Consider the following 25,072-nt stretch of genomic DNA (forward strand, 5'->3'; position numbering starts at 1 on the left):
TGTCATGAGGATCAATTGATACAGTTTTAAATGAATTGTAAAACACCAAAAATAGGCCTTCTTAATTATTAGTCCTCACTCATACAGAGTCAAGAGGAAGGGGATTGCCTAGGGGACAGAAAAGCCCTGCTCACACTACTGACAGAGCCATTCATGTGCTGCCCTTGTCACGTGATACCATTTGGAGACTGGATGCACGTGGCAGTCTCCACTCAGCAGTTCCCAGGAGTACCTTCTCCAGAGGTCTGGTCTCAGACACTGAGAAATCTAGACATATGGCTACTTTTCAGAGCCCTGAGGCAGCCTAGTTAGTTGACTGATACGGTAATACGAACCCTTCACATTTGTACAGTACTGACTACTTTCCAAGGCTCTTCCTCCACAACCCCCTCACCAGAGCCTCAGTGCAAACCCCTGTTGTGAGTAGGCTGACATCCTCACACCAACTTTACAGACAAGGAGATTAAGACTCAGAAAGGTTAAATGACTTGCCGAAGGTTATGTATCTAGTGAAATTAGACATCAGATAAAAAATCTAAGACTCTTGATTCCCTCATTGTGCTGGGCTCCCCCCATACCCCACGGCCTAGTTCAGAAAAAAACAAACAACTAACAGCTGACTGACTTGCAAAATCTGAGTAGAGACACACATAATAAAATCATAATAAAATAAGATCATAATAAAAATAGCACTGTCTTCCTAACACTGGTGGTTTACGGGTGCGTCCCTGTGACCAGGCTGAGCTCCTCAAGGGCAGGGGCAAAGAATCACTCGCTTCCAGGTCCCCAGCACAGGGCCACGGTACAAATACTGTCCTGGAAACTGAGTAAGTAATAATGTCCCTTACACTTCACACCTTTCTCTAACAATGAGAATACAGGGCATAGATCCATACAGGCTACCTGGGACCTGGGGGAGTGTAAGGAGCACCCAGAAGCCACTCAGTGACAGCTCAACTACCTCTCAGGACTTGAAGGTCATCTGACCTCCACAGACAGATGCACATTATCACCTACTGAGAATAGAGAGGGAACAGCACCCTCTTTTCACCAAATATGGCTGTCTCTGGATCTCTAGGGTGAGAGCTAAGGGAGAAGGGAAGACTCTTAAACCTTATTGTGGCTATTACCAGGTCAATTCCTTCTGAAAGCAAGGGGATAGCTAAAAGCTTGGGGAAGAGGAGCTGCAAGGACCTGAATATTCACCTAAATCACTGCCCCTTGCAAATCAAAAAGTAAGTAAATGTTTTCTAAAGTTTCTTTGGTTGCCCATCCTTCATAAATATTAGAGGATTCTCTTTTCTTATGCTTCAATGAAAATGCTTTTGGAAACCTGAACCTTAAAAAAGTGGCAACTCCTTTTAAAGATCAAGGTACTCTTGCTCCACTGTCATAAACATTTTGTATTTATGTATTTACTTTTAAAAGTAAAGGATAGGAAATCTGCTTTCCTAGGTGCCTACACATATTGATTTTTCTGCTTCTTTTAGCTACTTTTTATAATGATCTTTTAAACGATCTTGTCTTACATTGTGTACAATTTTAAAACAACCCTAAATTCCTTTCTGAAGCAGTAAGATTTTAAATAAAAAATTATAAACTTTTAAAAAGCAGTAATCTAGTCCAAACAAGTAAAAATAATTCTGTGCTTCAGTCCTGTACAAGGGCTCTTCCCTGAGTACTTACTGGCTGCCTACTCTGTGCCTGCTGCTACACAAGCTGATGGGGTTGCAGAGATGGTTCCACTGTCCCTCCCCAGGGAGTTCAGAGGAGGGTGACAGGAATTCCTGTGTGTGAAGAGGGCTAAGCTAGAGGTGTGTGCAGAATTATGAGAAGAAGGGGGTGTAGGGAAGGGCTCCTAATTCCAGGGGTGGGGAGTACAAACACTGAAGGGAGATAATGATGGAAGAACAGTGGAAATGGCTGGGCGAGGGAAAGGGAAGCTGCTCAACCTTAAAGTCTGCTCAAGTGCTGAGCGGCAAAGTCAAATCCTGGTTATAATGTTCTTGTTTGTAAAGGAAATACTATGCTATATTTATTAAAAAGTGAGAGGCTAATATTTCCAAAATTGGAATTATAATAAGCTATTTGCATTCTTATGTATATTATAGAAGATCAGGTCATCCTGAAATCTTTTCTTTCTCTAAATTCAAATGGAGGAAACTTTTAACTTTCCATTCTGGCAAATGGACACAGTCATGTGGAGAAGTCATCTCTTCTCATAACCAATAAGCTTTTAATGCTCTGTAGTCTTTTCAGGGCTATATATTTTTATTAGGAGTGTCTTAACCTTTTCTGAGTTCTGGCAGCCTGGTGAAATCTATGGATTCCTTTCAGTGTATAAAAAGGAATCCTTTATGTCTAAAGGAGCTAGAAAAGGAATAGCAAATAAAGCCTAAAAAAAGAGAGAGAGAGAGCAGAAGAAGGGAAATAATAGAGATTAGGGCAGAAATAAATGATACAAAAACAAACAAAAAACAGATCAAATCAATGAAATTAAGAGTTGGTTCTTTGAAAGAATTAATATAATTGATAAACCCCTACCCAGACTTAAAAAGAAAAGAGAAAGCACCCAAATAAATAAAATCATGAATGAAGGAGGGAGAGATCACAACCAACACCACAAAAATACAATTATAAGAGAATATTATGAGAGGCACCTGGGTGGCTCAATCGGTTAAGTGTCCAACTCTTGATTTTGGCTCAGGGTTCAAGCCCCGCATCAGACTCTGCGCTGAGAGCACGGAGCCTACTTTGGATCCTCTCTCTCCCTCTCTTTCTGCCCCTCCCCTGCTCATGCTCTCTCTCGCTCAAAATAAATAAACTTCAGAAAAAAAAAGTAGAATATTATGAAAAATTATATCCCAACAAACTGGGCAATCTGGAAGAAATGGAAAAATTCCTAGAAACATACAAACTATCAAAACTGAAACAGGAAGAAATAGAAAACTTTAACAGATTCATAATAAAGTTAATCAATAATCAAAAATCTCCTAAGAAACAAAAGTCCAGGGCCAGATGGCTTCCCAGAGGAATTCTACCAGACATTTAAAGAAGAGTTAATACCTAATCTTCTCAAACTATTCCAAAAAATAGAAATGGAAGGAAAACTTCCAAATTCATTCTATGAAGCCAGCATTACCTTGATTTCAAAACCAGACAAAGATCCCACTGAAAAGGAGAACTACAAGCCAATATCCCTGATGAATATGGATGCAACAATTCTCAAGAAGATACTAGCAAATCAAATCCAACAGTATCTTAAAAGAATTATTCACACAACCAAGTAGGATTTATCCCTGGGCTGTAGGGCTGGTTCAATATTCACAAATCAATCAATATGATATGCCACATCAATAAAAGAAAGGATAAGAACCATGTGATCTCTCAATAAATGCAGAAAAAGCACTTGAGAAAATACAGCATCCATTCTTGATTTAAAAAAAAACCCTCAACAAAGTACCTCAACATCATAAAAGCCATATAAGAAAGACCTGCAGCTAATATCATCTCAATAGGGAAAAACTGAGAGCTTTTCCTCTATGGTCAGGAACAAGACAGGGATGTCCACTCTCACCATTATTATTTAACATAATACTGGAAGTCTTAGCCTCAGCAATCAGATAACAAAAAGAAATAATAGGCCTCCAAATTGGCAAGAAAGAAGTCAAACTTTCACTATTTGTAGATGACATGATACTCTAGGTAGAAAACCTGACACAGTCCATGAAAAACTTGCTAGAACTAATACATGAATTCAGCAAAGTTGCAGAATATAAAGTCAATGTACAGAAACCTGTTGCATTTCTAAACACCAATAATGAAGTAGCAGAAAAAGAAATCAAGGAATTGATCATTGCATCAAAAACAATTATATACCTAGTAATAAACCTAACCAAAGAGGTAAAAGATCTGTACTCTGAAAACTATAGAACACTTACGAAAGAAATTGAAGGTGACAAAAAGAAATGGGAAAAAATTCCATGCTTATGGATTGGAAGAACAAACATTGTTAAAATGTCTATACTGCCCAAAGCAGTCTACACACTTAATGTAATCCCTATCAAAATACCACCAGCATTTTTCACAGAATTAGAACGAACAGTCCTAAAATTTGTATGGAACAACAAAAGACCTCAAATAGCCAAAGCAATCCTGAAAAAGAAAAGCAAAGTTGAAGGCATCATGATTGTGGACTTTAAGCTATATTACAAAGCTGTAGTCATCAAGACAGTAAGTTACTGGCACAAAAACAGACACATAGATCAATGGAACAGAATAGAAAACCCAGAAATGGACCCACAGTTATATGGTTAACTAATTTTCAACAAAGCAGGAAAAAATATCCAATAGAAAAAAGACAGTGTCTTCAACAAAGGGTGTTGGGAAAAATGGATGGCGACATGTAAAAGAATGAAACTGGATCACTTTCTTACATCACACACAAAAATAAATTCAAAATGGATAAAAGATCTAAATCTGAGACAGGAAACCATCAAAATCCCAGAGGAGAACACAGGGAGCAACCTCTTTGACCTTGGCCAGGGCAACTTCTTACTAGACATGTCACCAGAGGCAAGGGAAATAAAAGCAAAAATGAACTTTTGGGACCACATCAAAATAAAAAGCTTCTGCATGGCAAAGGAAAGAATCAACAACATTAAAAGGCAGGCTGTGGAATGAGAGAAGAAATTTGCAAATGACATATCTAATAAAGGGTTAGTATCCAAAATATACAAAGAACTTAACAAATTCAACATTCAAAAAGCAAATAATCCAGTGAAGAAATGGGCAGAAGGCATTAATAGATACTTTTCTAAAGAAGACATCCAGATAGCTAATAGACACATGAAAAGATGCTCAACATCACTCACCATCAGGGAAATACAAATCAAAACCACGATGAGATACCACCTCACACCTGTCAGAATGGCTAAAATGAACAACATAAGGAACAACAAATGTTGGTAAAGATGCAGAGAAAGGGGAAGCCTCTTACATTGTTGGTGGGAATGAAAACTGATGAGGCCATTCTGGAAAAGAGTATGGAAGTTCTTCAAAAAGTTAAAGATAGAACTAACCTATGATCCAGCAACTGAACTTCTAGGTGTTTGCCCAAAGGATACAAAAATACAGATTTGAAGGGATACATGTACCCCAATGTTTATAGCAACATAAGAGCTCAAATGTCCATCGACTGATGAATAGATAAAGAAGATGTGGTATGTACACACACACACACACACACACACACACACACACACACACACACAGGAATATTACTCAGCCATCAAAAAGAATGAAATCTCAGGGTGCCTGGGTAGCTCAGTTGGTTAAGGGTAAGTGTCTGACTTTGGCTCAGGTCATGATCTCACGGTCCATGAGTTCGAGCCCCACATCAGGCTCTGTGTCAATAGCTCAGAGTCTGAAGCCTGCTTCAGATTCTGTGTCTCCCTCTCTCTCTGCTCCTACCCCATTCACACTCTGTCTCTCTCTCAAAATTAAAATAAAAAAAGAAAAGAATGAAATCTTGCCATTTGCAATGACATGGATGGAGCTAGAGTGTATTATACTAAGAAATAAGTCAATTAGAGAAAGACAAATACCATATAATTTCACTCCTGTGTGAAATTTAGGAAACAACATAGATGAATATATGGGAAGGGAAAAAAAAAAAAGAGAGAGGGAGGCAAACCATAAGACACTCTTAACAAAAAAGAACAAACTGAGGGTTGATGGAGGGAGTTGAGTGGGAGATGGGCTATGTGGGTGATGGGTATTAAGGAGGGCACTTGTTATGATGAGTACTGGGTATTATATGTAAGTGATGAATCACTAAATTGTGCTTCTGAAACCAACATTATACTATATGTTAATGAACTAGAATGCAAACAAAAATCTAGGGGAAAAACCCCCAAAATCTCTGTGATTACCTTTAGTGACAAGGTCACATGTGCTGTTACTACTACTGTAGCCTGTTGTCTTGGTTTATAACTGAGGAGATGCCAAATTTCACTTAGAGGCTAGTGAAAATAAATATTAATTTTATTTCTCATCTTAGTTCATGGGCCCTCCTCTGACATGAAAGGAACTCAGGCTAGGAGTCCCTGGCTTGTATGGCACTCTCTTTCTGTTCTCTGCCTTTTGGGCCAGATGAGGTTAAACTGAGAGTTGACTGCTACCTGGAGCCTCAGATTTTCCACTGGGCTGAGGAGAAATTGAAGAGTATGTGCTGAGACCCCAACCCCACTCACATATAAGCCTTGTAGTTGTTGCCTATCTTCTGGACCCGGATGTCATACTTGGCATCAATAAAAGGCTCTGCTGTGGCATAGGTCTGGGTGAGAGCCACCACACTAGCAATGTCCTGGAAGTCGTAGTGGTTTTCCACTTTGACCTAATGTTAAAGCAAGGCAGAGAGGGAGAAAAGGAGACACACAAATGCAGATACTGAGAATCACAATAACCCTGAGCTAAACCCATCAAGATGTTGCTCATCCAGATGCAAACCTGGATGCCACATCTCCAGAGGAAGCCCTTACTCTCTAGCTTCCCCTCCTAGAACTCAGGACCCACACTTGCTACAAAGGGCCCAAGGCCCAAGCCTGTACTCTGTTTGTTGGAAAAGGTCTGTTTGGGTAACACTCATGCCTTCAGAGGGGCCAAATCACCTCCTTGGAAAGAATTCATAGAGAAAGGAGCCAGTCCATAACCAGGCTCTCTGAAAATTACCCTTCTTGGCCTCAACCCCAAAGTGCAGCAAACCCTGGCCTTACCTTGCCCATGCCTGAGTGAGCATGGCCAATCTTCACCACCACAGGGAATGTAGGCAGTGTCAGCTGAAAGCAGAGGAGAAAGGAATGAACTGGTCAGAGTGTGCCTCACTCTCTGTGGAATCTTACAAGTATTTTTCTTGGTAATACCCTTGGAAGGGCCCTTTAAAGTACCAGCCCAACCTACTTGGTTGACAAATTAAAAAACTGAGGCCCATAGAGTGACAGTGACTTGCCCCTCTCTGCCACTGAGTACTCTTTACATCTTTAAAATTCATTGCTTCAACCTTCTCTGCATTAGACAAACTCTGGGCAGGACCTGTCCTTAGCCAAAGAGAAATAAAAATAAATAAATAAATAAATAAATAAATAATCTTTAAAAGGGTGAATTTTGCTGTATGTAAGTTGTATTTTAATAAACCTGAATTTGAAAAGAAATGTACCGGGGCTACTGGGTGGCTCAGTTAGTTAAGCGTCCAACTCCAGCTCAGGACATGATCTCATGGTTCGTGAGTTCAACCCCTCATCAGTCTCTCTGCTGTCAGGACAGAGCCCACTTCGGATCATCTGTCCCCCTCTCTCTCTGCCCCTTCCCCAATTGCTCACTCTCTCTCTCAAAACTAAAAAAGTAAACATTAAAAAAAAAAAGAAAGAAATGTATCTTTGTGGTTTTTTTAAAAAAATTTTTAATGTCTATTTATTCTTGAGAGAGAGAGAGAGAGAGAGAGCACTAGCAGGAGAGAGGCACAAAGAAAGGGAGACACAGAATCTGAAGCAGGCCCCAGGCTCCAAGCTATCAGCACAGAGCCCAACGTGGGGCTCTGACTCACTAACTGGGAGATCATGACCTGAGCTGACAGCTTAACCCTCTGAGCCACCCAGGTGCCCCAAGAACAGTATCTTTGGAATCTTAATGCCCCTTTTGTCATGTACCTTTTAGTACCCTTCCCTCCCCCTTCAAACCTCCAGCTTTCCTATACTGAACCTGGCTTTTCTCCCTCTCTTTCACACTGTCTGCGCTGCTCACCAACACCCCAAACTCACTACCAAACACAGCTTAGTATGCTAAGATCTCTTTCTGCCCAGTTTGGAGTTCGGAAGAGAGCTGACATAAGAATTCAACATGTTTATCTTTTGAAAGACATCCTTAAACTCTATCTTGAAGTAGCCATATTTTAACAGAGGGACAATAGAAACTTAAAAGGAGAACTACCCTCCAAAGGCAGGATTTCAAGTGGTTACAAAGTGAGGACGGAGGAAGTACCATGTTGGAGGGCTCCCTGCATATATCAGGAGACTTGCATTCTAGTCCTCTTTGCTACTAGCTTTCTGAAAGTCACTTTACCTCACTGAGACTCTGTCTTCACATCTGCCAAATGAAGAGACTGGAGTGGATGCTTTTTGGGGTCCGTCCAATAATAAATACGTCAGGCTCTATCTTGGTCTGGGTGTTATATGAAGAACCAACCTGGTCACCAGATCTCATCTTTCTCAGTCAGACTCAGCTCTCCTTCAATTTACTTCTTTTCAAACATCATTTCCACATCAAAATGAGAAGTCTTCAGAAAAAATTAAAGTTGACTCTGATGAAAAGTCAGATTCCCATGGGAACCCTAAGTGTGACCAGATACTGGGAGTACCTGATCTGAGGATTTCAGGGTTCCTGGGTGAGGCCGGTTGAAGCTGGGGCAAAAGGGCCTTGGAAAGATGTAGTTCAAGCCAATTTTATGGAGAAGAAAGTGAGGTGCAGAGAGGCAAAGGCTGCAAAGCTACCTTGTGACACAATTGGAACCCAGCCTCCTACCTTCTAGTCCAGCACTGTGTGGAAACATCCTGCAATAATCTCATGTATCTCTTTCTATTTGGAGACTTGGAGCATTGTGCTCTGTCAAACATAGAGGGCATGGTTCTGGTTGAAGTGACCCCATGTACCTTGCTTCTTTGTTTTCTAAGCTGCTCCACCTTCTATGACAAGACACAGTCTCTCCAGCGAGTAATGACAGAATATAGCAATCAGCGTGGCCTACGGTCTGGAGAGGACTTTGAGGTCCCAGGTTTGCCCTGAGTGTTGGGATACCCTGCGCTTTGAGCCCCCACCAAGAGCACTGTCCTCAGCCATCTGCAGAGTCTGAGGCTCTGGACATGGGAAAAGGTTTCTAAAAGCACTGGCTGCTTTCTCTGACATCTCGCCCCACCCCCCAGCCGACAGAGCCAAGACACACACACACACCCCAACTTTCTCTGTCCTATTCCATTACTGTTTGCTGTTGCTTTGGAGCCTCATAAATAGGGCATTGAAAACACTTCCTGCAGCTGAAAGAAGCCCTGAGTAGCTTGTCTCATTCCCAGTGTGCAGCTCAGCAAGGGGTCCGTCCTCTCTGTCACTGTCTCTTTTGCCTGTTGTAATTCCGTCTGCCTCTCTCTGACTCTGCCTGTCTCACTTTCTGTTTGTGCTCTCCTCACCCTTATTCCTTCAGCTTGAATCACAGCCCCTCTGTCTTTCTGCCCTCATGCATTTGTCTTTGTTGCGCTGTCTTTCTGCCTTGACACCATCCCCTTTCCCAGTGCCTTCCCTCTACTTCTATAAGGCTTAATTGCTTAGGCAGGGAAATAGAGGCTAAGGGCCTCTCTCCTGGCTTCCCTCTTCATCTTACTGAGCCTGCCAGTCAGGAGGGCTGCGGGTCCTGCAGCCGTGGGTGGCCTACAGCCAAAGGAGGGAGGAGCCCATCCGGGCGGGATTGGCCCTAGGTCCACCTCAAAAAGCCTGGGGCAAGGGGCGCGACGCGTTCTGGATGAACCCTGGAGGGCCTGTTTGGTCCCACAGACCCCACAGGCTCAGCAGGGATTTGCGGTGTCATGCCCCGGAGCCCCCGGACCGCGCCGAGCTGGGCGCTGTTGCTGCGGCTGCTGGCACTGCTGCGGCCGCCAGGGATGAGCGAGGCGTGCAGCTGCGCCCCTGCGCACCCCCAGCAGCACGTCTGCCACTCAGCGCTCGGTGAGTCCCCGGAGGCCTGTGAGGTCCACAGCGGGGGGTGGTTATGTGGGGTTGGTATGGGGCCAAGCTGCAAACCTGTAGTCTGCAGGGAGAGGGAGGAGATCAAATACTGCACCAGTTGCCTCCTATTGGGGCTGATGGGTGGGGCAGGGCCGGTGCCATAGCAACCTTGCAAGTTGCAAGGAAATGAAAGACAGTCTAAGGGACCCCTATAGCGACCCCCTCACCCCTGCCTACTGAAATTATGGAGTGTCGTTGAAGAACAATGACAAGAGATATTCAGTGATTATTCTGAACTACTGGATGCAGGGAAGGGGAGCCAGGAGCCAGGGGATTGGGCTTTCATTATAAACATCCACTGTTTCCAAGCCTATAACTGATGTTGTCTCCATGCCGCCCCCCAAACCCCAAGACACACCTTTTGCCCTTTTTCTCTTTCCTCTGCCTGGAATGCCCTTCCCCCACACCCTTAAATTCCCGGCAAACTCCCATTTATCCTTCAAGTTCTTACTCAAATATCTCTCCTCTGAAGACTTTTGGACTCCTTGGTGCTACCACAGTATCTCTTACATTTTTGTGTTCCCACCATGCTGTGCTGTTGTTCTTTGTAAGTGTTCTATACTAGACCAAGAGTCCTGCAGGATAGGTGATGCTTAATCATGTTTACAGACCTAGTACCTAGCGTTGGGCCAGGCACAGAGGAAGAACTTTACAGCCAGTTTTTGATTAATGCCCACATGGCAAGAGACAAACTGTGCAGGGTCAGAACATATTTATTAATTCAATAAACATTTACTAATGTCAGCTCTGGGTGGGCTCTGTTGAGGCCTCAGGCTACATAGGTAGAAGACTGCAAACTCAAGGGGCATCTCCTCCCTCCTCTACCCTGGCACCTACCTCCAACCCACTGCAATCTGGGCTATGGAAAACTAGACTCTCAAAACTAGCAGGTAAACTCTAAAGATTGTAGGACCCAGCAGGCCTGAGGGGTTTGGAACTTTCAGTAACTGCAGAGGAATTGTTTTTGGGCCCCCACTCTTACACAAAATGGTCCCCCTCACAACCCAATGAGACCTAAACCCAGAATTCCCTTATAAAATTCTCCAGGGGCCTCAGGTCATTCAGATACCAGGTGGACTGCTCCCACAGGTTGCTGAAGGTCCCCTCTCTTCTCTTTTTATGCAGCCATACGGGCCAAAATCTCCAGTGAGAAGGTAGTTCCTGCCAGTGCAGACCCCACTGACACTCAAAAAATGATCCGGTATGAAATCAAACAGATAAAGGTACATGGGGACAGGACAGGGCATTAACCTCCTTGGGCTGCTGGGAGGAGTGGGGTCTGTCTACTGGGAGTTGGGCTGGTAGGTCAGGCGACTGGCTCATTGATCCTGGGGTATTGATGCTGGAGTGGAAGTGGTTGATGTGTTGGGAGCAGGTCCCACAGACCCTCAGTGTCCATCTAGTCGTACAGCTGTCTATCCTGGAGGTATTCTCACTGGAATAAACCAAGGTTTAGATTTTTCTTAAGAGAGAAGCTGGGCTACCAAATTCTGAACTAGACTTTTGCCTAATGTTTTTAGATTGAGAAATGAGAGGTTTTTCCTGTTAAGATATAAAGTATACTCCCTGACCCAATACTGCTTTTTTTTTTTTTTTTTTTTTGGTAATTGCCTTTCAGATGTTTAAAGGGTTTGAGAAAGTCAAGGATGTTCAGTATATCTATACACCTTTTGATTCCTCTCTCTGTGGTGTAAAACTAGAAGCTAACAGCCAGAAGCAATATCTCTTGACTGGTAAGTTAAAGACCAACAAGCAACCCTAACAGTCTCTGTCCTAAGGAAGACAGCCAAGGAAGAGTCAGGGCTGTCCTTGGGCAGCAAGCTGAGCCAGGTGGCCTTTTCTTGGGCATAAAACAGAGTTGTGTTACTAAGAGGCAGCCTCGGAGTTGGGAGGAGCCGTGTTAACCTTCCTTTCAATGCAAGAGTCTTCACTACACTGATCTTGGACTGCTTCACTATTTTAAGGACAGACTGCTCTCCCAGCCTAGGGCAGCTGGTTCTATTTTTAAGCAGTTTTAATTGGTATAAGGTTTTTGACACCTTGAGCCAAAAATCTGCCTCTTTGAAACTGCCCTTTGTGGGTTCAGCTATGGCCTCTGCTCTATGATGATCCTTTAGAGGCCGGAGGACCATGGATACAAATACTCTAGCTCCAGGCTTGCTGGCTGTGGTTCCAAGACCCCTTCCTATCCTGGACACCTTCTCAAATGGGATATAGCCTGTCCCTCCTCTAGCACAGGACCGTAAACTGGACACTGCACTACAGGTGATGTCTTGGTTTCACAGAGTAAACGAGGATTGTGCCTGTGCAACCTCACCCCCCAACACACATATGACAGTTATTACAGTAACTTTATATAGCCACATTGGGTCATGCTCTTGGCTCAAAATGTGCCTCTGTGGCTAACTCACATCACAGGTCATATTCTAGGGGTACAGTAAATCACAGGTCTTAACAGGAGCCTTGAATCTAACATGGTTATGAACTCTATGAACTCGGGCCCAGGCAGGTCTCCATATCCAATTGGTTGGGACATAACAGTCAAGGTACCACTCAAGAATATGACTCCATAAGTGAATGAATGCAATATTAAATTATGCTGTGAGTTCAAGGAAAATAGGTATTTGTGTGGTTGCAAACAATTAGGGAAGCTAATTGTTGGTGGGACCTAACTTTCCCCTAAAGGATGAAAAATATTTGAAAAGAAGGCAAGGAAAAGAAAAACACAGCAGTTGGGGAGAACAGGAGGACTTTACATTATCTGTCCATCCATTCAGCAATAATGACCACCTACTCGCTGCCAGGCCTTGGGCAGGAGGGTCAAGACTCAGTGATAGGTCACAGTCCCCAAAGAGTTCACAGTCCAGGCTTGGCTCTTGAGAAGTCATAGCCTCTGGAGGCCACACTGGTAGGGGCTCCCCAGATCTAAGGATGTGGAATTGTGTTAATCTGGGGGCCTCTGGATGGGAGAGACAGAGGCAAGGCATGCCACTGAGCCCTTTAGGTCCCAGGACTAGCAGATGAGGCCACCTCATTTCTTCCATGTGCCCTGCCTCTGCCAGGCACTGTGGTGCATCAAGGGGAGGAGACATGCCCTCTTCTCTCAAAAATGTCAGGTCTAACTGAGAGTGGGGATAAAAAAACCCACAAGTCTGCTGAAGAATCATCAGTGGTACCTAAGCTCTTCAGGAGAAAGCACAAGCTCTTTTGCCTAATGTTGAAAGCCCTTATGATCAGAACACGCCGACCTCTCCAACTTTGTCTCCTGCCGTGTGTGAGTGACAGTTCCCAGACCCTCATTTCCCCCCAGAGCTGAACTAAACTACTTGCAGTTGCAGAAGGTGTTCTTCTGGGCTGCACCCTGCCACCCTGCACAGTGTAGCCCCAATGTCCAGAAGTCCTTTCCCTTATGTGTCTTGCAAGTGAACTTCTATCCATCCCTTCAAGGCCCCACAGAAGCATCATCTCCTCTGAGACACCTTCCTTGTCCCCATCTCCTTCCACAGACAGAGATAATTATGCTTTGTTTCATTCTTGTACTGTATCTTGTATATAATCACACAGCAGTGTAATTTTTACCTACTTATCTGTCTGCCCTACTGCTTATAAAGCTTCTTGGGGGCAGAGATTCTGTCATATTTATTTCTGTATTTCTAGTGCCACGTCATAGTAGTTGCTCAGTGAGTAACTGAATGACTGAAGTTCTAAGAGAGGTGTGAGCGAGCGTGGCCAGAGATGGCTGGGAGGATGAGGTGGTACTGAAAACAGTCTTTGGAAGATAGGAAAAAGTTTGATAAGTAAAGAGGGGGAATTTTCCTATGGGGAAGGAGAAAGACTCACCAAGAAAAGTTTCAACAGGGCAGGAGATTAGGTTGTGTAGTTATTGGGAAGGGTTGGAAAGAGGAAGGGACCTATTATTTATGGAACCTTCTGTGGACCCAAGCTGTGCTGGGAACTTTACAGATATTCTCTCATTTAATCTTGACAACAAATTATTACTTTCATGTTCCAGCTGAGAAGTTATATGACTTTCTTAAGGTCATAGCTCTAAATGAGAGAAAAGAAGGGGGTTACATCAAGAGTCTGACCTTAAAGCCCATGTTTTTCTCTCTGTACCATGCTAAGGAAAAAGTCTTCAACCCACAACTCTCTCTCATACAAACATAGTCTGCTAATATCTTTGATGTAAAAATTATAGAGTTTTTTTTGGTTCTTTCATTGAGTCCCAAGTCAACACTGCCATCAAAAAGCCATTGAAGAGTCTGCAATGACAGTATCTTTGAGGACCTGGGCTCCTGGTCTCCATGAATAGATTCCTCATGCTAGGTTTTCCTCCATTCCCCTTGAAGGTCAGATCCTCAGTGATGGAAAAGTCTTCATCCATCTGTGTAACTACATCGAACCTTGGGAGAACCTGTCCTTTTTGCAGAGAGAAAGTCTGAATCACCACTACCATCTGAACTGTGGCTGCCAAGTAAGGGAATGTCCATTTCCAAGGTCTTTCAGGGACGGGGAGTGGTCTGAGCCTTGCAGTCTCACTCTTCATGTATTCCTTCCTTTGTGTATGCATTTATTCACTTACCATACTATATTTGAAATCTGCCATGGATCAGTCACTGTATGAAGTTGGGGATGGGAAAGCAAGATGGTCCATAGTCCATGATCTCAAAGTACTTACATTTTGGCTAGGAAGGTAGCCATCATAAAAAGTTTGAGATAATATAGCTATCATTTAATGAAAGTCTACTTTTGCCAGGCCTTATAATAGTCTATTTATTTAAAATGTTCAATTTAGTCTTTATAACAAATTTATGAAGAATTAAGATTTCCATTTTAAGGTGAAGAAATTAATGCTTTAAGAAGTGAAGTGATTTGCTCAAGGTCAGTGGTAAAGACTGTTAGGCCTGTCTGACTCCAGAAACATCATTAGACAGGCAATGCTATATATTAGGAGCATAAGGGATGGGGAGCTCAGGAGGAAGTCTGGGGACTAGGAAAAGCTTTATAAGTCAGGGGCATTTAAGCTGGGTTGTACAGATAATGTAGGAGTCTGAAAGGCAATAATGGAAAAAGGACGCTCTACTCACATTGATGTTATGTGGTATGACCCTAGATTACCACCTGCTATACAGTGCCCTGTACCATCTCCGCCCCCAATGAGTGCCTCTGGACAGACTGGCTGTTGGAACGGAAGCTCTATGGGTACCAGGCCCAGCATTATATCTGCATGAAGCATGTCGATGGCACCTGCAGCTGGTACCAGGGCCGCCTGCCCCTCAGGAAGGAGTTTGTTGACATCATCCAGCCCTAGTATGGGCCAATGACCACCGCTTTCCTTCAAGAGTCCTGAAGCCTAAGCCAGTTCTCCTTCCCTGTGGAGCTCTGGCCGTCACCACCTGTTTCATCACTGCCAGCCAATGGGAAGTACCAAGTAGATGATCTGGCTAGTGTTAGGGCAGGGATGGGGCTTGTTACAACTTGTATCCAAATACCATCCCAGAACCTGTCAAAGGCCAGGAAAAGTCACTTGACTTTTCTAGCCTGCCTTTAGCTCATCTCCCCTGCTTCCCAAACCCTTTCAGTCTAGCTAAGCCCTGCTACTGAAGTTTTGATTCTGGCTTAGTTTATTTTCTATAGCCAGAACTATTCACTTTTCTCCCTGGGAGAATGTGTTTTCTCTTACTGTAACTGATCTGATAAGGGAGAAATGGTGATTATTATACATATGAGATGATGTGGCCTTGTGATGTACAATACCAGAAGGTGGGCTGACAGAATCAGAAACAAGCTGATTTGGAGGAGTGAAAAGAACAATACACTATGGCTGTATGTCCTCTACTCATGTCCCACTCATCCTAATCCTCTCATATACTTTCATCTGTTTGGGGGAGAGACTTGAGGGGTACAGAGTCATTCAGGGGGAGACCTGCAGTGGCCTAACCTTCCCCCACATGCTGTAATTCCCCTCTACGTCATTCCTGGCAGAGGATCTGGCCCAGTTAGCATACCTCTGTGGACAAGAATAGACTTAGGTATTACTTCTCCAGGTTAATTATCCTTAATGCCTTCAACTGATGTGCATAAAGCTTCTCCTGTTTCTTTTAGAAAGTTCTTCTCTACTCAATTACTAATGTTTTCATTCCTAATTCAGAATTTTTTTAAGCCAAAAAAAAAAAAGCCTTTCTCTTGTAGAGATGAAATTTCTCTTTAGCTCTTAACACCTCAGAGAGATCTTAGGAGGTCCTCTCTTGAGGGAAAATTTCAGGATAGAGGACAGGAGAGAAATAACACAAGGGCCCTTGGGGGAAAAAGATGGTAGATGGGGAACATACTTTGCAACTCTTACAACTGTTTTCAGTGGCCAGCCCTGCTAGGCGTTATGGCAGGAAAAAGCCAGCTTTGTTCCCTGTCTGCTCCTCAGCTCAGTCCCCTCACCACTGTGTATTAGAGTCCCTGAGAACTCCAAGGCACAGACCCCTTAGGGTTCCTTAGACTGTGCAAGGCTTCCTGGCTTGCCCTGAAAGGGAAAGCCCTTATGCTCATCTCAAGAATTTATTAAGGATGAGGGCTTAAAGTTCCAGAGCCTTGCCCTGGCAAAAATGAAGACGGTAGTTCTTTTCAAGGCTCAAGGATGCTATTCATCTTTTATGTGTGGTTTGGCCCATGCACAATATGCCAGATAATTCACAGAAATGGTTCAAATGGAGATCCCTTTTGGAGTAGGGAGTGGGAGGGGAAATAAACATGATCTCTGTCCCAGAGTACAATACTGGAATGCTATGGCAGTAAGTCTTCATTGGTAGGTTAAGCAGGATCACCAACAGACCATGCAACCCTGGGGCAGAGGATGTGGGGACAGAGAGAAAGAAGGGAGTTAAACTGGAGCTAGAAGTTGTCATGAAGGACAAACATTAGCAATAGCCTCTGTCCCAGCCAACCAAACCATCTCTCTGCTCCTTCTGATATCCTAGTATGGCCTCAGAGAAGGCATAGTGTTAATCCAGTCTGACTGTAATCTTGAGGAAGCCAAGGGAAGGGCCTGGTGAAAAATAATAGGAACAATACCTTACATCTGAGGAGTGCTTCACACTTTTCCAGAAGGCTATTACTTAAAGAATTTCATTCACATTTTGTAAGTACTATATTAGATATCCTGGTCAGGAATAATATGTGCATTTAACATTCCGAGTGGGAAACTGACATACAGGGAATCTAACTAACCCAGTGACCTGTGGCAGGGCCAGAGCTAGAACCCAAAACAGTGGGATCTTCTGATTGCTGATCCATAGGTTTGTTACTTTCTCAGCTTGATAAAATGCCCTTGTTTCTGCTCTTCACTCTTCGGTCTCCAATAACCCCTTGGAGACAAGGGGTTATCAGCTAAAATTCAGCTGCTCTATGGGGCGCCTGGGTGGCTCAGTCGGTTAAGCGTCCGACTTCAGCTCAGGTCACGACCTTGCGGTCCGCGAGTTCGAGCCCCGCGTCGGGCTCTGGGCTGATGGCTCAGAACCTGGAGCTTGCTTCCGATTCTGTGTCTCCCTCTCTCTCTGCCCCTCCCCCGTTCACGCTGTGTCTCTCTCTGTCTCAAAAATAAATAAATGTTAAAAAAAAATTAAAAAAAAAAAAAATAAATAAAATAAAATAAAATAAAATAAAATAAAATAAAATAAAATTCAGCTGCTCTAGCCCCACAAAGCAGGTCCACAGTTCAACCCCAACAGAGTGTCTTTCAAAAATGCCGAGGCCCTTTTTTGAGCCCCATAATCACCATGAGGCTAAGCTCAGAATGTAAACAGCAGAGGGACTAGAGTCCCCACTCAATCACCTACCATCTCTTTATGGTTGGGGTAGTATGTCTGCTCAATGAGTGGGAACTTTTCTCCTCCCAATGTCTTGTAGATGGCGACCAGCTGGGCAAACTGCAAAAGAGAAGCAAATGTTTCAGATTATCTAGACAACTGGAACAGACAAACATCAATCTATATAACAAACATTTATTGAGTATTTGCTCTGTTGGGAGCTTTATGCAAAACACTCTGAGGATATAAAAGAGGTGCACAATTCTTATTTTTGGGGAACATATGCATTAGTTGGGGAAGGGAGAGAGAATGAAGTAACATTCATTACTGAATGAATTTTATAATTATACAATTTTAATAATATTCAGTCCTCATACCAAATTGATGAACTAGGTATTTTATCCTCTTCATTTTGCGTATGAGGCTCAGAGAAAGTAGAAAAGTTGCCTAAAGTCACAGAGCTGCAAAGAGATGAAGCTGGGATTGAAATTTGGGTCCCTAACTCTAAACACTCCAGAGATGGCAAGTGATAAAGCTGGACAGGTAACATGGGGCCAAGTCTTGAAAGTTCAAATGCTAGGAAAGGAATGGTAGCTTTTTTCTGCAGGCAGTATGGAGTCATAAGAATTTAAGCAGCAGGTTATGAATAAAGCTGCTCTTTAGGAAGATTTTGATGCTCATGGTATGCAGGATAGACAGACCCAGTCTCTCCAGGACTTCCTATTCATCTAAGAACTCAACTCACTGGACCCTTTACCTATGAGAAACCAGAATAACTCTATGAAGAAGAGGTGAGATACACATACTTACAATGTGAGGGTTGAAAAGCCTTTGGCAAACATCTAGCACCTCCTGGAACACCTTGCTCCCACAGTTTATAAGGAAGAAACTGAAGCCCAGTGAGGTCACTTGCCCAAAGTCACATAATACTTAAGCTGGATTCATAACCAAGGCTCCTTTATTCCTAATATATAACTCTTCCTACTCTTTCACGTAGCTACCTTTTAGACTCTGCAAAGACCATGCTCTTCCCACAGGAAACACACAGGACTTTTCTGCTCCATCCATTCATACACCCTACCCACACACCTATCCCCAGTGCACTGGCAGTAGGGGTAATCCAGCATCTTCCCTCTAGTGCTACTAGGTTAGTTTATACTCTAAGCCACTGATACCTGGAACTGCTAGAAGGAAAAGTTGCCAGATCAAACGTGCCTTCCATTTATCAGAGAAAGAAAAGCTAGAACATCTTTCAAAAGCTCAGGTCCTATTCTGTATAAGGGATGTTGGTGTATGCACTAGTGAGGATGGTGGGGAGGCGGGAGAGGGGAATGAGGGGAGGAGTAAAAGCTCGAACAGGGTTTTTAGAAAACTGGAGTCTTCTGGTTCTTGTTCTGCCTTGAACTTGCTGGGTGCCCTTGAACAAATAATTTCTCCTTTCCAGGCCTCATTTTCTTCATATATAAAATGAAAGGAATGAATTTGATCAGTTCTTCAAACTTTTTACCATAAAGGAATATCATTTTATTATATTTCCTCCCAAACTCCATCATCAAACTGCAGTTTAAGTGATCATATGTTGTGGTCCTTTTGTTGGCAAAGACAGAATTTTCCTATTATTTTTGAAATGCTGGAAAATGTTGGAATTTCTGGGTCATTCCCCTTTGTGACACGGCTAGTGACTCTGGATCTTGAAGTCCTCCAGGACTGAAACTATGAGTCAGGGACTCTCAGGCCCCCAAGATTTTATTATTGAAAGACACTTTACAGAGTCTCTGGACCAGACATCTCATTTTACACATGAAGAGACTGAGGCTAGAGAAGCAAAGGAAAGCATAGGCCCCCAGATGATACCTGGAGTTGGGACAGAACCCAGGTAGGTCTCTTCCTGCCCACTGCATACTCCACTGTATACCCTGCTGTCCTTGCCATTCTTTGGTTTGTCAACTTGCTTTGACTGTCAAGACCAACCCCTCAGACTTTTCCTGCCTTCTCTGATTCTCTCCATCACCCCATCTGACCTTTAAGTCCTATCTACCCACCTTGGCCAGGCTGGACTCCTGTTCTGCCTCTGGATACCTTCCTGAGCTCCCAACGCTCTCCAGCATCGCCAGCAAACTGATGCCAGCTCTGCCTAACAACCTCTGTCCTGCTGCAGCCCACGCATTGGCATGGCACCAAGGCATGTGGGGTTTTATCTTTCCAGCATGTGGGAGAGTTACACAGACACCACAGCGATGCCAGGAAGGCCCACGGCGGAATCCCAGAGTCCTGGAACAGCAAGACTAAAATGGCAGCCAGTTCCCAGGCACTAGTTAGATCCCTGGGAGCTCACCCCACCCTCCTCCACTTTATCTCTGGCAATCCCTGTCTGCTCAAGGTACTGGGTTTGGCATCTAACCCCTGCCTCCTTGGAAACTTAGATGAAGTCACAAGCACACAGTTACCAATTAAACAAATGTAATATCTGATAAGGGTCTATGCATAGACAATGGATTTAGGTGCTGGGGTGATGTTGGCAATGAATAGGAAGATAATGTTCATTTTACCACTTCTTCAGAGAATTGGGAAAGATTTTTTGGAAGAAATGAGATTTCAAGATAAGTCTGAATTTAGTAAGTTATCCTTAGCACTTCTGGAAATAAATGCTTTAATTCAACTCTCATGCTTCTGTCTCTAAAAAACTTAGAGTGATAGGATTTTTAGATAAAATTGCAGCAATATGGGATGGTGGCATTCTGGCTTCTTCTGGAATGCTACCTTCATTGATAGGGCTACTTCTGTTTCCAAAATCCCAGTGTGCCTGCCTTGACCAAGCAGGTCTCTTGACCATAGCAGATATGGTCAGAGACATGGTGATGCAAGGTAGAGCCTTGACAATCCAACTGAAGCCTCACACTGAAAGCAGCCTGAGTTCCCAACGCAATAAAGAAATACAGAAAATATGAACCAAAGTCATCATTTCAGAGGGACCTTCCCTTCACAGTCACCAAATTTGTTCACTCCCATTAACAGGCAGAGAACAATATATAAAATGCCATTAGTGTGGCAGCTGCCTAATGAAAATGAAGGGAGAACTTGGTGTCTGGCCAGGGAGCCTTGCAGTTCTCATGTGATGCCAAAGGCAATGTGCTGGGATTATGAATGGGTGAGAATGTGAACCCTCACCAGATCCCAGATCCCAGGAGGGGCAAAGCCCTAGGCACAGGCTCCCTGATCCTCCCACCCTGGCCTCTGGCATAGTTTTGGAACATAAAGCAGAGGACTAGTTTCTTTAAGGGATCCCAAATACTAGGGGACAGTAACAACCAGGCTGACAAACTGGTGACAGTCACTGCTATTATTCCTACTTTACAGACAAAGAAACCAGGCACAGAGAGGTTTAGTTAGAAGAAAAAAACTAATAATAGCAGAATCACCCTGTGTGGCCAGGAGGGAGCCAAATTCTAACAGGTATTGGAAAGGTAGGGAAGGAAAGGATTAGGGCTTATTTGCAGTAGGGAAGGTTGTGTGACTGAGGAGAAAAGGGAGGTCCCCAGAGAAGAAACTTGAAGGCCTCAAATATGATCTTCTGTGATTAGCAACATATTCAAATCATATAATTCTTTTAGCCTGCTTCTGCAAAACTCTGGGATTCTTAGGTATCTCAGTCCAAAGAGAAAGGCTGAATGACTGGTGACCAGGAACCCAACCTGCCCTCCTCAACCACAGCAACTCCCGGATCTTCTGACTCCTCATTCATTGGTCTTTCTCTTACATTGTCAGGTCTCCTGGGTTTGTAAGAGAACAGGAAATATTGTGAATTCAGGTGTGAGGAAGAGATCAAGAGCAGAGGTGATGGCTCCACCTGGTTAAAAAACACCCCCTCCAGCTCCCTGGGTGGTGGAGAGGCTTGGGGTCGGAGAACGTCACAGTGTGTGCAGCTTGCACCCTTGGAAAGTCAGTGTGTGATAGCTGAAATGATTTTTGAAAAACAAGAGGAAGAGGATGTGATTAGGGGCAGGTGTTTCCTTCTAAGAGGGCAGGCTGGAGCAGCAGTTATAGGAGCTGGGTCCCCACAGCCTCAGGCCTTTCTAATAGCCCTTCAGAGCCAAGAAACAGGTATTTTTATTGTTGTATCTTATGGCTGAGGGCACAGCCTACTGACTCGTAAAGAATTCTTTATAGAAGCTTTGTGTGGCTTTGTTGTGAGACCAAAGGTCCACTCTGCAGCAAAGGCAGCCCAGCCCATGATGATAATGTTTTATTGTGAGAGCCTTCCCTACCCCTTGTCCCATTTGAAGCTCCTCCCATATCCTCACAGCTTTGCCTAATGCTCCTTGATTATCAGTGGTCCCCCCTGGGGGACTGGGAGCTACAGGATCTGGGGAGAAGGGGATCTCACTCACCACCCATGGCTTGTCACAGAAGTTGTAAATGGATTCCAGTGAGTTGATGCTGGGGAGGCCTGCATACTGCATGCCAATAATCAGGTGGCGGAAGTCCTCATTCTCTGCCATGCCAAATGCATGCTGCCGGATAAGCACAAAGTCTGGCCGGAAGGACCTGGTAAAAATGTAGAGGCAAGTTTCCCATCAACCAGCATCTCAGGTCACACATCATCTCGTCTCCTATTTCCAAAGCCCTAGATAGAAAAGGGATATTCAGGGCCACCTGCTGTAAGCCCCTCATTTTATTATTATTATTCTTTCATGGACTAGGAAGTGAGGTATTATGGTACTTCTCAGAGGAAATTTAAGGAACAGATGTATGAAGTTCCCTTATTCCTCTGGATTAAGCATTGTCTTTTTCTAAGGTACAAATTCCTCAGGAGGGAAGAAGTACTTTCAGACCCATACACCTTAAATGAACAAGAATATGGGGAAATGTGAGAGCAGAAGTTCCTTGTGGCTTCAGAGTTCGTGCTCCAAGAGGATCCCAGAAGACTCTAAGGACAACATATGTGGCTGACTTCACAACCCTGCCACGGAGATCCCTGATCTCAGTGCCCTCTTCCAACTGCTTAAAGCTGATCAGGCCCCCAGGAGAGTAAGGGTTCAGGCTGACTGAGAACAGATGCCAAGCTTCCCGATGTTATCCTTCCAAAGCGTATGCTAGAGAGGGGTGCAAACATTTCTCGAAGAACTGAGGTTGAGCAATGGCTACAGGAAGCACTGGGAGTACAGAATGTTCCCATGCATGGGAAGGCTTCCTGTGTTTCCCCTCTAGCCAGCAAAGCTCCTTGCCTCAGCTGCTCCATCTTCATGCCCTGACTCCAGAGGAACCCCATCTTTCCAGAGAGTCAGTTCTGTGGCAGCATCCACCCTCAAGGCTCTAGAGCTTGCCAGTTTCATACCGTATGCAGTGACCTACCTGGTTCTCTGCCCAGGCCACCCATCCAACCCCGATCTGCAGCTCCAGTACCACCTGGCCTCAAAGACCAGTCTTTTTAATGTGGGGTTGGAAGAAGCCCTCCTCAGTCACGCAAGGGACTTAGCATCAAGTCAGTATGGCATGTGCTAGAGCTGTTCTGACTTCCTTGTGCCCAAGTTCTGGGAAACTGGCTCCAGCCTATATGCCTGAGATCAAAACTTACATATCAGTTATAGGAACTGAGCTGCAGACTTCCTACACAGGCCAGCTCTCAAGTTCCTACACTCGTACCTGGAAGGGCCTGCCTTATTCTTGCCAGATTCCTCCTGACACCCACTATGGACTTTTCTGTCACCACCTGCTTCTGTGCATGCATCCCTATGACTCATTCTACCTGCAGCTGGAGGAGCCCATCGTTTTCTTGAGCTCACTCCCTACCTGAACGGACATCTCTTTTACTGTCCTCCTCAGTCTCCAGGATGGAGGAGTTTACATTTCCCTGTTGTTAAGTTCCTGACACCTGAGTTTTGCCTTCCTTGTCACTGAGCCAGTTCCTGTTGGACACTGGAGACCTCAGTGTCAGGATGCTGCAGACGGAGGTAGGGAAGAGGATAAAGTGAAGATTCTTCCTGGAGCAAGATTCTGAAGTCTAAAAACCTGATGCCATGCTGGACCCCTCGGAAGAATGACACTGTGGGAACCATTTTTCCCAATCTGGAATTCTCATTACCTCCCCTAACAGAATTGTTGTATTAGATTTGATCACATCTATAAGTGATATGATCCAACACACCACCTGGCATGTGAGTGTCCTGTTAACTGCAAATTTTCTTCCATCCACAATGTCCCTTCCAACCTAGACTTTCCTATCAGACTTATGAATTCCCAGAACTAAGGAATATAGAAAGAATACAGGGATGGGGGTTGAAAGAATACAGGGCTAGGGGTTAAGAGAATAGGGGCGCCTGGGTGGCTCAGTCGGTTGAGCATCCAACTTCGGCTCAGGTCACGATCTCGCGGTTCGTGAGTTCGAGCCCCGCGTCAGGCTCTGGGCTGATGGCTCAGAGCCTGGAGCCTGCTTCCGATTCTGTGTCTCCCTCTCTCTCTGCCCCTCCCCCATTCATGCTCTGTCTCTCTCTGTCTCAAAAATAAACATTAAAAAAAAAAATTAAAAAAAAAAAAAGAATAGAGAAACACAAGGTCCTGCCAGCAACTCACTGAGTAAATTGAAGAAAATCAATGCAAAATAGAAGGCTGAACTAGATCAGAGGTTTTCAAACCTTTTTTTTTAAGCGAAGGAATCCTATTTTCCAGGGAAAATATAAAAGCACAAAATCACACTGGTGGAAGGGGTGCTGGGGTCTAGAACTCCCCTAATAGGACTCTAGTTACGTCTAAATGAGTCCTGAGTCCTTTCTCTACCAATGGACTAAGAGCTCTGCCTTAGTTTTCTCTGCCTTCCTCTACTACTTGTACATAGCACACATCATTAACTTCTGCACAATATACACAGCACTGCCTTCTCAATCCAACACTTGACTTTGAAACCACCTCTGCAAACCAGAGACAATAACTCCGAAGACAGTGACAGTGACCCTGGGGACAGAAAGGAGCTTACCGGACAACCCTTGTGCCATTCCGGAGCACCTGCATATCCACAGCATACGTCCCATCTGCATGGGCCACCAGGTTGAGCTCTGAAAATTCCGCCTGGAAAATAACAGTAGGGGATTAAGAGGGTACATTACATGTTACATGTTTTGGTTTTTTTTAACTATAGTTAAAATTGTAAAAAATAAAATAAAAATAAAAATAAATAAATAAATAAAAATAACGGTAGGGAAATAAGATCACAATTCTTTGCCAAGTTCTCCCCAGAGCAGCAGCAGCTTTCCCCCTAAACATTTATTCAGTTTTCAAATATTTTCACAAACTGATCTCATCCAGCTCTCATAGCAACTCTGTGAGGTAAGAAGGACAGAGAGAATTCTCCCTATTTACCAAAGAAGCAGTTAAGTGACTTTTCTGGGAAATAAAACTTAGTGTTGGCAGAGACTGAAGCAAAGTTCAGGTGTTCTGACTCCCCTGTGCTG

The 25,072-nt window shown here is 44.0% G+C and overlaps 2 protein-coding genes and 1 long non-coding RNA gene across 3 annotated transcripts in view; 2 read left to right on the forward strand and 1 right to left on the reverse strand.

The window, feature by feature from the left end:
* Window positions 1-25,072, reverse strand: part of SYN2 (synapsin II) — a 203,512-nt gene that overhangs the window by 25,387 nt on the left and 153,053 nt on the right. The window contains exons 3-7 of the mRNA XM_058725967.1: window positions 24,598-24,689; window positions 22,016-22,172; window positions 17,658-17,747; window positions 6,777-6,839; window positions 6,255-6,397 (exon numbers count right to left, since the gene is read on the reverse strand). Of these exons, the coding sequence (XP_058581950.1) occupies window positions 6,255-6,397; window positions 6,777-6,839; window positions 17,658-17,747; window positions 22,016-22,172; window positions 24,598-24,689 (545 nt within the window). The remainder of the gene's footprint in view (window positions 1-6,254; window positions 6,398-6,776; window positions 6,840-17,657; window positions 17,748-22,015; window positions 22,173-24,597; window positions 24,690-25,072) is intronic.
* Window positions 9,081-17,144, forward strand: TIMP4 (TIMP metallopeptidase inhibitor 4). Its single transcript, XM_058725969.1, has 5 exons — window positions 9,081-9,768; window positions 10,954-11,051; window positions 11,447-11,561; window positions 14,178-14,302; window positions 14,942-17,144. The coding sequence occupies exons 1-5, from the start codon at window positions 9,630-9,632 to the stop codon at window positions 15,137-15,139; spliced, it is 675 nt and encodes a 224-aa protein (XP_058581952.1). The 5' UTR covers window positions 9,081-9,629; the 3' UTR covers window positions 15,140-17,144.
* Window positions 17,742-20,286, forward strand: LOC131509803 (uncharacterized). Its single transcript, XR_009260698.1, has 2 exons — window positions 17,742-19,503; window positions 19,679-20,286. It is a non-coding gene; the product is annotated as an uncharacterized LOC131509803 (long non-coding RNA).

The sequence above is a fragment of the Neofelis nebulosa genome, chromosome 4, assembly GCF_028018385.1.
Source record: "Neofelis nebulosa isolate mNeoNeb1 chromosome 4, mNeoNeb1.pri, whole genome shotgun sequence".
Taxonomy (NCBI): domain Eukaryota; kingdom Metazoa; phylum Chordata; class Mammalia; order Carnivora; family Felidae; genus Neofelis; species Neofelis nebulosa.